Below are 14,252 nucleotides of genomic sequence, written 5' to 3'. Positions count from 1 at the left end.
AAACCCTCTCACTACACTCTTCCCTTTGCCACTACACCTTCCCCCCCCTCCCTATACCCTACTCCCCACTACACTGTCCCCTCCATCACCACCCTCCCCTCTGCCACTACACCCTCCCCTTTGCCAATACACCACAACACCCCTCCACCACAACACCCTCCCACTACACTCTCCCCTCTGCCAATACACCCTCCCCACCCACTATTCTCTCCTACTACAGTCTCCCTTTCACCATCAACCTCCCCTCCATCAGTACACTCCCCCCTGCCACACTATACACTCCCCTCCCTCACTACGCACTCTACTTTGTCACCACACTCTCCCTCCGCTACTGCCCTCTATCCTCCATCACTGCACTCTCCCCTGTCTCACTACACCCCATATCTCTAGTACAACCCCTCACTCACATCCCACCTCAGTACACTCCACCCTCCCTCCCCACCACTCTGTCCCCACTCAGCATGTTCTGCCCTCCCTCCTAACACCTTCCACTTCCTAGAAGTGTCTAGGACCAGGGGGTCTATTTCAGAATAAGGAGTCATTTAAGACAGATATTTGCCTTTATTAGCTGAGGCATAGAGTGGGGAGATGATGCTGGAACTGTATAAAATGTTGGTTAGGCTACAGTTAGAGTACTGTGTGCAGTTGTGGAATCCACATTATAGGAGGGATGTGATAGCACTGGAGAGGGTGCAGGGGAGATGTACCAGGATGTTGCCTGGGCTGGAGCGTTTCAGTTATGGAGAGAGATTGGACAGACTGGGGTTGTTTTCCTTGGAGCAGAGGAGACTGAGATGTATGAAATTATGAAGGAGGGAGATAGGGTGGACAGGAAGAAACCTTTCCCATTGATGGAGCGATCAATGACGCAGGGACATAGATATAAGGTAAGGGGTGGGAGGTTTAGAGATGTGAGGAAAAATGTTTTCATCCAGAGGGTGGTGCCTGTAAGGGTGATAGAGGCAGAGCTCCTCATAACATTGACAAAGTGTTTAGATGTTCACTGTGATACCAAGGTATACAGGAATATGGGGCACGTGCTGGGGAATGGGATTAGATTAGTTAGGTAGTTCTTTTTGACCAGTGTGGATGCGAAGAGCCAAAGGGCCTTTTTCTGTGCCTCTATGACTAGGACATTTCTGACAGTACAGTATTTATAACAGCCGTAACTACACTGTTTCTATAGTGCCTACGACTGCTGCATTTATAACATGGAGAGAGAGCTGAAAGCAGCAAACGGTGTGCTATGCAGTGAGTAACAGTGGTACAGCCAGAGACCCAGGATGCAGCAATCTGTCCCCTCTGCCCCAAAATCTGCTGAGTCCACCGGCTATTCAGCGACAGAAGCCATTACAGTTACTGCATGCGATTTTGAGTTTGCAGGTTAACCATGATGTACAGGTAAAGGCACTGGCCAAGTAATCCAAAACCTAGGTTAATAGTCCAGGAAAATGGCTCTAAATCCCACTTTAGCGGACAGGGGCATCTGAATTCAATAAAGATCTAGAATAGAAAGCTGGTCTAACAATGACTGTGTAACTACCATCAATTGCTGTTTAAAACCCCATCTGGTTCACTAATTGTTTTATGGGGAAAGAAATCTGCCATCCTTATCTGGTCTGGCCTACATGTGACCCACAGCAATGAGGTTGACACTTACTTGCCCTCTGGGCAATTAGGGATGGACAATAAATCCTGGTCTAATCCCATGAACAAGTAGAAGTAAGCACATGCCTTATTGGAGCTTTCTTCTTGTAAATATTCTTTTGTCTTCTCTTTGCTGACTTTATACTTGGATTGTGTTTTTGTCGACAACATTCTGCCTTTGATGTGTGTGCGTGCCTGTGGTATAAAAGCTGGCCCATGAAGAAAGCAGAGGACAGACAGGTCAATGTGATTGAGACAATAGCAGAACATGGAATGTTGAGAATATCTCACAGAGAGGCAAAGCCCAGAATGCCCAGATCTGGGATTCGGTTTGCGTCCAAAGGGACTCCGAGATCTGGGATTGATGAATGGGCAGTGGGATTGTAGAAAACCAGAAAGTGCTGGAGAAACTCAGCACCTCCAACAAGACCTGTGGGGAGAGAAGCAGAGATTTGTCACAGCGGATTAGTTAGTGTGCTAATTGGTCTATTTAAAAGGTGTGAGGATATGTAGAGCAGGTTAGTGAGTGACTGGAGACAGAGAAAATGTAAGAATGTGGAGGTTGATGAATGAGTAAGTTACTTCCGGTCTGAGAGTGTGGGGGAGGCAGGTTCACTCAGGGAGTGGTTAGGTTCTGGGATACACTGTCTGAGAGTGTGGGGGAGGCAGGTTCACTCAGGGAATGGTTAGGGTCTGGGATACACTGTCTGAGAATGTGGGGGAGGCAGGTTCACTCAGAGAGAGGTTAGGGTCTGGGATACACTGTCTGAGAGTGTGGGGGAGGCAGGTTCACTCGAGTGGGATTTGGCTAATTATCTGTACAGAGCAATGGGGAGAAATCAGGAGAGTGGTACTAAATGAATTGCTCATTCAGAGAGCCAGCATACACACAGTAGGCCGAGCGGCCCTCCGTATTTGCCGCAGTTATAAACTGGATAAAGTTAATGGGTTACCTTGCCCAAAGTGCATTACTGATGTGTCTGGATCTTCAGGGTAACTGGAGATCTGAACTATGAAGTTTGCTGAGACTGAAAAGACCTGGGAAAGGAGGCGGTGAGAGCTGCTGTTTGTGGGACAGACCCAAAAACCTGACCAGCTCACTGCGAGGGCGAGTGAGAGAGACTGCGAGGGCGAGTGAGAGAGCGGGCGAGTGAGAGAGCGGGCGAGTGAGAGAGCGGGCGAGTGAGAGAGCAGGCGAGTGAGAGAGCGGGCGAGTGAGAGAGCGGGCGAGTGAGTGAGTGTGTGTGAGTGAGCGTGTGGGAGTGACAGTGTGGGACTGTCACATTGTGTGCTGGTCATCATTGTTGAACGAGTGTGCACACTGTGCGTGAACAGCATCAAATCTGACCCTCGAAACAAGCAAAAACTGATCTTTGTGTTCTTTCCTTCACCAGTCAGAAATTGGGTTTGGCAAACTGGAAACCTATGTCAAGCTGGATAAACTGGGAGAGGTATGCAAAACTCACCTCCTGTGTGACTGACTGTCTCTAAGACAGAGATGGACAGGTTTGTGATTGGTAAAGGGATGGAAGGTTATGGGGAGAAGGCAGGAGAATGGGATTGAGGAACACATCAGTGGCCGAATGGCCTAACTCTCCTCCCTATATCTTCGGGGTCACCCAGTTGGGGGGTGCTGTGATTTCCTCCTACACCAACGTCACTTTTTGTTTTTGTCTTCCATGTTAATTTTGCCTGTTTTTTAAACAAAGATTTTGTTTGCGGTTGGAATAACTTGTCCCATGAGCTCAGCAGATGTATACTTTAAGTGCATTTAACTCCGCCTCCACTTTTTCCCTCCCACGTTACCCTGCCCCCTTCTTTTGCCCTCTTAAGAATTTTCAGCTGAATACTGAGCCCGTTGTCTTTGGTCCCTGCTCTGTAGCTCCGTTCCCAAGTTGCCAGCTCTACCTGTCTCCCTGGTAACTGGGCCAGGCCGACTCAGCCCTGGTACTGGAGTGAGTCCTGTGGCTAGTTTCTGACCAGCTCCGCCCCCATCAGTCAGATCCACTTGGATGCTGCTGCTTGCCTTTCTCCTGTCTCACTGCTGTGGGAACGGCCTGACAAAGGGTCCCGGCCCAAAACGCCGACTCTCTTGCTTCCGGTGGCTGCCTGACCAGCTGCGTTCCTTCAGCCCTGCACTGTAACTGACTGGTTGTGAGCGCAAACTCGGAGCCTGCACCCTCGTGGATTTTGAAAATCCCAACCGGTTTTTTTATTTCTGCAAGTGTACTGTCACAACATTCACAGCCTTTTCTTCACCAACAACACCGTGATACTGGCTGTTGGAGCTCTCAGTAAACTGTCCGTCATGGCCCTGTGTAACTTTTAGGCTGTGTGTCTTTATTTGATCTGTTTCCACGGCGAAATACCCAGACCATTGAAGCATTTCGTCGTCCCACTGTATGGTCAGGCCAGTATAGAACTGTCCACATTGTTTTGTCACACTCTAACATCTGTCTTATTTCCAGGGCACGTACGCCACAGTGTTCAAGGGCAGGAGTAAGCTGACCGATAATCTGGTCGCACTGAAAGAGATTCGCCTGGAACATGAGGAGGGGGCACCCTGCACAGCCATTCGGGAAGGTACGAGCGCACCCTGAGGAAGATTCTGATCCCATTTGTATCTGTGCCAAGGTGGGCTCCCGATCCCATTATTGGATAATAAAACCAATGATGTCTCCTCGACCCGGAGCTGTGAGGTGTAACTCTGCCCGATAAGCTTCTGGAAGCATGTATAGATTGGTTCCAGTTGGATCCTCCACTCGTTGGCTTTCTGGGACCTGTAGTGCCTTCACCCCACCACAGACAGAGTCACACAGAACTGAAACTCCCTTCACCACAACTTGTCCAAGGTTCCCAAATTAATCTAGTCCCATTTGCCTGAAGGGTCACCGGACCCGAAACGTTAACTTTTCATTTCTTTCCTTCACAGATGCTGCCAGAACTGCTGAGCTTTTCCAGCAACTTCTGGTTTTGTTCCCCATCTGCCTGCGTTTGGCCCATATCCATCTAAACCTTTCCTATTCACGTACTTATCCCGATTTCTTTTAGGCATTGTAACTGTAGCTGCATCTTCTCGCAGTTCATTCCACAGAGGAACCACCCTCTGTGTGAAAAAAATTACCCCTTGGGTACCTTTTAAATCTTACCCCTCTCACCTTAAACCTATGCTGTCTAGTTTTGGAAAAGACCTTGGCTATTCACCTAACCTATGCCCTTCATGATTTTATGAACCTCTATAAGGCCACCCCTCAACCTCCAGCGATACAAGTCCCAGCCTCTCCTTATAACTCAAACCCTCCAGTCCCAGCTAAATCTTTGTAAACCTTTTCTGAACCCTCTCCAATTTAATAACATCCTTCCTACGGCAGGATGACCAGAACTGTACACAGTATTCCAAAAGTGGCCTCACTAATGTCCTGCAACATGATGTCTGAACTCATATACTCAATGTTCTGAGCAATGAAGGCTAGCATTCTGTAACTTCAAATAATGTTGATCTTGTTAATGTTGATCTTGCCTCACATAGCTCCTGTGCAGTGTAACCAGTATGCCTCACTCTGTCCATGCACCCTATAATCTGTATGTCCTCGCTTACTATTACTGCTCACAAACAAAACTTTTCACTGTACTCAGGTACACGTGACAATAAATCAAATCAGATCTGCATGCTATCCAGACAAATGGTACCTTATGTAAGTACATCAGGGTAATAGGACAGAATGCAGAATGTAGTGTTACAGCTACAGAGAAGGTGCGGAGAGAGATCAACTCTAATATATGAGAGGTCCCTTCATAAGTATGATAACAGCGGGGAAAAAGCTGTTCCTGAATCTGTTGGCACGGTCTTCCAAATTTTCATATCTTCTGCTCGATGGAAGAAGGTGGAAGAGAATATACCTGGGATTGGAGGGTCTTTGATTATGTAGGTTGGCTTCCCGAGGCAGTGAGAAATCTAGATGGAATCAATGGAAGGAAGGCTGGTTTGAGAGATGGACTGGGCTGCATTCACAACTCTCTGAAATTTCTTGCAGACTTGGGCAGAGCAGTTGCCATTATCATGCCGTGATGCATCTGTATAGGGTGTTTTCTATGGGGTCACTTATAAAAATTGCGAGGAGTCATTGTTGACATACTGGATTTCCTTTGCCTTCTGAGGAAGTAGAGATGTTACTGTGCTTTCCTCACCACAGCAGTGACAATGGATGGACTAGGACAGTTCCTTAGCTCGGACTGGCTAATGTTGTCCTATCCCAATCCGCACTCCAGTCGCCTCCGGAAGCTACTCTGAGGTGGGTTTGCTCAGTGCAGAGTGTGACCTGCAATGGAACAGTCTGTGCCAAGCTGAAGGACATGAGGAGTGCCTCTCTGAGCTACCATCAGATTACTGGATGGAGTGAAGGAGACAGGCTGGGAGCAAAGGGGTATCCGTGATCATGCCCCAGTTCATTTCAGTGTTGAGAAGAGGCCAGGGTAGAGATGCTAAACTATATAGCCATTGGATTTTGGGTGAGCAAAGTCAGAGGAGATGGACAGATAAAGATAGGGGTAGCTAGCTAAGAGGAGGAATGTGGAGGCACGGATGACAGGTCAGAGGTCAGAAATAAGAGGCGGCTCAGCTTGGGTGGAATGCTCAGAGACTGGGAGAAGTTGAGGGCAGCTTGTTGTGTGAAGACTTACTTGAATCTTTCTGTTTGCAGTGTCCTTGCTGAAGGAGCTGAAACATGCCAATATAGTGACACTACATGACATCATCCACACTGAGAAATCACTAACTCTGGTCTTCGAATACTTGGTAAGAGAATGTCAGTTACCACATTACTGCTAGCCCTCCCCCATTACTGTCTCCCCGAAACCTGCTACCACCACCATACCCATCCACCGTTCACCCGTGGACTGCTACAAATCTGTTCTGATCCTTTCTACACCAACAGATCTCCGCCAGGGACAATGACAAGGTGATCCACTCTCATCCCATCTGCACTATCAGAGACAATGAGACAGTAATCTACTCTGGTGTCCTTCATGCCCACAGATCTCCATCACACTCTGCACCAACAGATCTCTGTCAGGGCCAGTGTTTCTGTGGTCCATTCCACACAAATATGGGACAGAGTCTGCAATCCATTCTGTGCCAACAGATCTCTGTTATGGCCATTGACTGTGTGATCCAGTCTGACCCACTCTACCGTAACAGATCTGTCTGGAGCAGTGATTGTGTGATCCTGTCCTCAAATGGACATTGTTCCAGGCCCCAGATGCTGTCTGTCCATCTGATCAGTGGGGCTGCTGGTCGGCACAATATTGGCCAGGACAGTACTTCCATTGGTATTCCCGAGAACTGCAGAGAGCCTGGGACCATTGTGTGGGAGAGTCATCCAGTTCATTCAGCACCCCTCCTGAGCTTGCTCCTAACCCTGCTACTGCTGCTTCTGCTATCCATGTCCTTGTAATGCCTCACTCTTCCCTTTATGCCACCTTCCACATTTTTGAAACAACATCCTTGTTATTCCTTGTCCAGTACATCAATGTAGAAATTTACTGGTCGCAGAAGTGCCAAAATCCTCAGACAGCACCTTCCGAACCTACGACTGTTTCCATGTGGAAGGACGAAGGCTGCAGATACAGCTTATTTTTGATTGTCTCTAATTGTCCTTGTAATGGTGGTGGTGAGCTGCCTTCTTAAACCGCTACAGTCCACCTGCTGTGGGTTGACCCACAATGTCCTTAGGGAGGGAATTCCAGGATTTTGACCCAGCGATACTGAAGGAATGGCAATATATTTCCAAGTCAGGGTGGTGAGTGATTGGAGGGGAACTTGGTGTTCCTATCTATTTTCTGCCCTTGGCCTTCTAGATGGAGGTGCTCCTGGGTTATGAAAGTGCTGTATGAGGACTATTGGTGAGTTGCTGTAGCTGTTAAGTTCTACCAGCGAGCTTGGAGGTCTTAAATTCAGTCCCACCACTCCGATAATAGATGTACAGTTTAAATAGCCAAAGCCCCAGCACTGATTCTTATTGTACTCTCTGTAGTCACACTGAATTTTTTCTTATTATTTTCTAATCCTCTGTCTTTTCTCCATTAAGCCTAACCTTGGCAACAAAAAATTTTGAGACACCTTAGCGACTGTTTTCTGAATATCTAAGTATACTACATCTGCTGGTTCCCATTTAGCTACCCAGCTTTTTACATCTTTAAAAACTCTATTTTAGTCAAATGCAGTTTTCCTGTTATAAAGCCATGTCGAGTCTCTGTCATCTATTTGGAATGCTTTGTTATCACTTCCTCACTAATAGATTGAGGAGGAAATCAATGACTAATGCCAGGATAGCTGGCCGATAGCTCCCTGTTTTTATTCTAATGCTTTCTTCAAAAGTGGGGTCACATTCACTAATATCTGGCCCACTGGGACAGTTGTGGAATCCTGGAATTGGTGCTAAACTGCTGAACATTAACATTAGCTAAAATCTTCATTTGGCTCCTCCACACCACTTGACTTGATGTCTCTGGTAACCTCCCAGTTGCACTCTCCTTCACATACTCACATGACACACACACACACACACACACACACACACACACACAGTAGTGGGGGGAATCTCCGATGATTTGAATCTGACAATTGTCTGCCCTGATATTCACTGTTAACTCTGTTCCAGGACAGAGACCTGAAGCAGTACATGGATGACTGCGGGAACATAATGAACATGAACAATGTGAAGGTATGGAAACGGCTGCTCAAAGTGTTTGTGCAGGTGGAAATTTTATTTTGATAGAGAACTTATGCTCGATCGTTTCATGGGATGGAGGATTGCTGTATTGCCCGTCCCTAGTTGCCCCTTGAGAAGGTGGGGGTGAGCTGCCGCCTTGAACCGCTGCAGCCCATGTGCTGTAGGTTGGCCCACAATGCTATTAGGGAGGGAATTCCAGGATTTTGACCCAGTGACAGTGAAGGAACAGCGATATATTTCCAAGTCAGGATGGTGAGTGAGTTGGAGGGGAACTTGGAGGTGGTGGTGTTCCCATATATCTGCTGCCCTTGTCCTTCTAGATGGAAGTGGTTACGAAAGGTGCTGTCTAAGGACCTTTAGTGAATTTCTGCAGTGCATCTTGTAGACTGTACCTACAGCTGCTACTGAGCGTCGGTGGTGGAGGGAGTGAATGTAGTGCCAATCAAGCGGGCTGCTTTGCCCTGGACTGTGTCAAACTCAAGTGTTGTTGGAGCTGCACCCATCCAGGCAAGTGTGCCTTGTAGATGGTGCACCGGCTTCGAGCAGGGTAGTGTTTGGTAATCAGCAGGTGGTTTCCCTGCTCATGTTTAATCTGATGCCATGGAGTTTTCATGAAGTCTGGAGATAATGTTGAGGTCGCTCAGCAGCTCTTTCCCAACTGTATTGGCACTGTGCCTCCACCACTGCTAGGTCTGTCCTGCCAGTGGGGCCGGGACATATCTGGGAACGGAGGTGGTGATTTCTTGGGCCACCCGTTGAGTTCTAAGGGTCACCGAATCTGAAAAGTTAACTTGGATTTCTGTCCGCAGATGCTAGCTTTTCCAGCAATTTGTGTTTTTGGTTGTGGTTTCGGGGACATTGCCCGTAAGCTAGAATTGCGTGAGGATGTCAGACAGGTGTTTTACTATTTTGTTGTGCAGCTGTCTGCCAAATTGTTGAACCCATTTGTAACTGGTTGAGCTCAGGGATTGCTCGTTCTGTCAGGCTTGTCCCAGGAATACGTGGTGTTTGTGGATTTAGCTCTGTTATGGTTAGAATTCTTCCCTCAGTAGCTTATTCCAAATGCAGAAATCACACCAGTTGACAGACGGTGGTGATTAACTTGAGCAGCATGAGAACAGCTGAGGAATGACGCACCTCTCACATTCTTCCACAATAATCAGCCTCCCTTGAACTCAACCAGTAGACCCCTCCGTCTCAGTCCAGTCTTCCTTAACCATCACTCTCTCCACTCCACTAATTCTTTCATACAGTGCTCATTGCGTGCCCATTGAAGCAAATCACATCCTTTCAAATTCCAGTAGCAAAGAGCAGACTGAAAACGAAATAATTCTCCAAAAAAAAAACAAAATACAGAAGCTTCCTTAAACTACTTCAACTCAATGAAATGCAGGAACATTTCTCTCTATTCCCAGTTTGGTGTATTGGCACTCTGTTCATAAGCGAATAAGTTATAGGCCCAGAATTCGGCCATTCAGCCCATCGCGTCTGCTCCACCATTCTATCTTGGCTGAATGGGTGGGGGGGATGGTGGTTGAGAAACCTCTGTCCTGCCTTCTCCCTGTAATCCTCAATCCCTTAACAGCCAAGAATTTGTTGTAAATACAACTCAATGACTCAGCTACAACAGCCCTCTGTGACACAGATTCACCACCCTCAGGCTGAAGAAATTCCTCATCTCAGTTCCAAAGGGTCATTGCTTCACTCAGACCATGCCCTCAGGACAGAGTCTCTCCCACAAGAGGGAAACATCTCCACATCTACTCGATCCAGGTCTCCCGAAAATTTCAATCAGAAACAGTCCTCCCCTTCTAAATACCATCAAATATAGACTCAAAAAGACCTCAGCCGCTCCTCAGATGACCAGCCCTTCATCCTTGGGATCATTTTGTAATCCTCCTCTGGATCCTCTCCAATGCCATCATCTTCTTTTATATGTGGAGACCAAAACTGCTCACAATATTCCAAATGCAGCCTGACCAGAGCCTTACACAGCCCCAGCAGCACATCTCTGCTCTTGTATTCCAGCTGTCTTGGATACTAACATTGCTTTTACCTTCCTAACTGCCAACTGAACCTGCATGTTAACATTGAGAGAATCCTGAGCCAGGACTCCCACCCTTAACAACTTCTCCTTCAATTCCTCCCACTTCCTACAGACAAAGAGGGTGGCCATGGGTACCTGCATGGGCCCAAGCTATGCCTGCCTCTTTGTAGGATACATGGAACAATCCCTCTTCCGTAGCTACGCTGGCCCTCTCCCCCACCTCTTCCTCTGTTACATTGATGACTGTATCGGCGCCACCTCGTGCTCCCACGAGGAGCTCAAACAGGTCATCCACTTTACTAACACCTTCCACCCCAACCTTAAGTTCACCTGGACCATCTCTGATACCTCTCTCTCCTTCCTGGACCTCTCTGTTTCCATCTCTGGCATCCACCTGGAAACCGATATCCATTTCAAGCCCACCGACTCCCACAGCTACCTAGGATACACCTTCTCTCACCCACCTTCCTGAAAAAAAGCCATCCCCTATTCCCAATTCCTTCGCCTCCACCGCATCTGCTCCCAAGATGAGGCATTCCACTCCTGGACATCCCAGATGTCCTCGTTTTTCAAGGACCACAACTTCCCCTCCACCGTGGTCGAAAACACCCTTGACCATGTCTCTCACATTTCCCGCAACTCATCCCTCACACCCCCTCCCCACAATAACAACCAAAAAAGAATCCCCCTTGTCCTCACGTACCACCCCACCAACCTCCAGATCCAACGCATCATCCTCCGACACTTCCGCCATCTGCAATCCAACCCCACTACCAAAGACATTTTTCCCTCCATACCCTTATCTGCTTTCCAGAGGGACCACTCTCTCCATGACTCCCTCGTCTGCTCCACACTCCCCTCCAGCCCCGGCACTTCTCCCTGCAACTGCAGGAAGTGCTACACCTGCCCCTTCCCCCCCCCCCCCCCCACCAATCCCAGGCCCTAAGAAGACCTTCCACATCAAACAGATGTTCACCTGCACATCTGCTACTGTGGTATACTGTATCCGCTATTCCCGTTGTGGCCTCCTCTACATCGGGGAAACCAGGCAGAGGCTTGGGGACCGCTTTGCAGAACACCTACGCTCGGTTCGCGACAAACAACTGCACCTCCCAGTCACGAACCATTTCACCTCCCCCTCTCACTCCTTGGACGACATGTCCATCCTGGGCCTCCTGCAGTGCCACAATGATGCCACCCGAAGGTTGCAGGAACAGCACCTCATATTTCGCTTGGGAACCCTGCAGCCCAATGGTATCAATGTGGACTTCACAAGTTTTCTTCAGAAAAAAAGGGTCTAGGCCCGAAACGTCAGCCTTCCTGCTCGTCTGATGCTGCTTGGCCTGCTGTGTTCATCCAGCTCTACACCTTGTTATCTCAGATTCTCCAGCATCTGCAGTTCCTACTATCCCAAAACCAGCCCAGCTTGTCCCCACCTCCCTAACCTGTCCTTCCTCCCACCTATCCCCTCCTCCCACCTCAAGCCCCACCCCCATTTCCTATCTACTAACCTCATCCCGCCCCCTTGACCTGTCCGTCCTCCCTGGACTGACCTATCCCCTTCCTAACTCCCCACCTACACTCACCTTTACTGGCTCCATCCCCGTCTCTTTGACCTGTCTGTCTCCTCTCCACCTATCTTCTCCTCTATCCATCTTCTGTCCGCTTCCCCCTCTCTCCCTATTTATTTCAGAATCCCCTTCCTGGCCCCCATTTCTGAAGAAGGGTCCAGGCCCGAAACGTCAGCTTTCCTGCTCCTCTGATGCTGCTTGGCCTGCTGTGTTCATCCAGCTCCACACCTTGTTATCCCAGGACTCCCAACCTTGTTTCAGATTTCGGGAGCCTTTCCCCATTTAGGAAAACAGCGTGTCCCTCGGTTCTTCCTACCAAAGTGCCTAACCTCACATGTTCCCACATTGTATTCCATCTGCCCCTTCTTTGCCCCTCCCTCTTCTAACCTGACCAAGTCATTGTGTAGCCTCCCTCCACTTATCTTTCATATGGAAAAGTAGCAATAATACCCTCAGTTCTTTCATTCAGTTTGTTAATATGTAACATGAATAGTTGTGGTCCCAACACTGGCTGGTAGTAGTGCTCAGAGTGACCTGATGGGGGTGTGCTTCATTTATAATCAGTGCCCACAGAGACTGACATTCTCTTAATTATTTCAATAATGTTAGTGATACAAATCAGAGACTTTTCCCCTTGCAGTTCCTCTACTCTACCCACAGATTCTGCGCCCGGTGACTCACTTCTTGCTATCAATTTAATTTCATTTCTTACTAACAACGCAGCCCTACCCCTTCTGTCTATCGGCCTTTCCTTGCAATCGGACGCATATCTCTGGAGATTTAGTTACCAGCCCTGATCCCCTTGCAGCCACGTTCCTGAGATACCCACAAGATCACGCCCAGCAATTTCAATTGGCACTACAAGCTCACTCACTTTGTTTTGTAGACCGTATATATTTAAGTACAACACCCTCAGTCCTGCACTAACTGGCCCCCTTATCTACTGTACCTGACCCTTTCCTTTACTCTGTCCTATTACTGGTTCTGGAAACTTCAATAGCCTTTGTAGAACCCTCCCCCACCACCTAATTTTTCATAATTTTCCTATCCAACAACCCAAGGTACATGAGTCACCAGGACTCTAGTTGTAGCATGATTCATGTGGAGCCCATCCTCCCTCCTTTCCAAGTCCTGGTGGGAATGTTCCATGAATTAGAACCCGTTTCTCCACACTAATCTTTGAACCACACAGCTACCTCCAATCTTATTGGCCCTGGGCCAGTTTGCTTGTAGTTCAGGTCATAATCCAAAGATGATGAATTTTGGTGCTGATTTTTGAATTTAGCCCCTAGTTGCTCATATTCCGTCAGCAGAATCTCTTTTCACTTATATCCTTGGGATCTATATGGACCACAGTAACCAGATCTTTCCCCTCCTATGCAGCCCAGATGAGATATCCTGAACCTAGGCACCAGGCAGGCAACATGACCTTCAGGTCTCTCAATCCTGGCCAGAGAACAGTGTCCATTCCCTGACTATCCAATTAGAACTACATTTCTCTTTTCTCCCACCTCACAAATGGTTTCTTGTCTATGATTAGTTTGTTCATCCACACTGGGAGCAAGAGTCTCAAACCTGTGTCAGACAAGCTGAAGGGCAGAGACTCCTTCAGCACTATCACCTGGGTCCCTTTACCGGCCTCATTCCTAGTCACACTCTCCTGTCCCTGACCACTGTCCAAATTCAAGGTAATCTAAGAGGTTTGACTGCATCCTGAAACTGTTTCCCTAACACATCACAGTGTTCCAAAGCTCAGACTGCAGCTCATCAACTCTGAAGCAGAGTTCCTCAAGCAACCAACACTTGCTACTGATGTGGTCACTATGAACAATGGGGTCCATTAACTCCCACATCATGCAGTTACAACACAACATCTACCCCTGCATCTCTATCTAATTTACTTAGTTCTAGACTTGTAGTTTGTAACCTGTTTAAAAAAAAGTTCCCATATTTACGTTCAATCTGAAAGTAAGCCGAAATAGATAATCAAGTTAGGGGCTATTATCACCAATAAACTTAATCTTCCTGTGGTGTCACTCTGTTGTGTTAAGCTGGATCCTGGGCTTCAATTTATCTGCTGAAATAAAGCCTTACAAACTATGAGCCAAACAAAAAGCACGTCACTCTCTGCACTGATTTCCCTTGATTCCTCCAAAATCTCTGAATTTATGCACTCACTTGGGCTGTGTCTCGCTCCAGATTTACTCTGTCCTCCCTGACCTGATCATGCACTTTCAACAGACTCCCAACAGAGTT

At 47.8% G+C, this 14,252-nt stretch overlaps 1 protein-coding gene across 1 annotated transcript in view; it reads left to right on the top strand.

The window, feature by feature from the left end:
* LOC109922706 (cyclin-dependent kinase 16-like) overlaps window positions 1-14,252 on the top strand; it is an 83,126-nt gene that overhangs the window by 58,669 nt on the left and 10,205 nt on the right. The window contains exons 5-8 of the mRNA XM_048606250.1: window positions 3,042-3,098; window positions 4,116-4,230; window positions 6,348-6,442; window positions 8,307-8,369. Coding sequence (XP_048462207.1) covers window positions 3,042-3,098; window positions 4,116-4,230; window positions 6,348-6,442; window positions 8,307-8,369 — 330 coding nt within the window. The remainder of the gene's footprint in view (window positions 1-3,041; window positions 3,099-4,115; window positions 4,231-6,347; window positions 6,443-8,306; window positions 8,370-14,252) is intronic.

This window comes from Rhincodon typus, chromosome 16 (genome assembly GCF_021869965.1).
Source record: "Rhincodon typus isolate 14 chromosome 16, sRhiTyp1.1, whole genome shotgun sequence".
Lineage (NCBI taxonomy): Eukaryota > Metazoa > Chordata > Chondrichthyes > Orectolobiformes > Rhincodontidae > Rhincodon > Rhincodon typus.
Note: the sequence above shows the minus strand (reverse complement) of the source record. Positions and strands in the feature narration are given on the sequence as shown.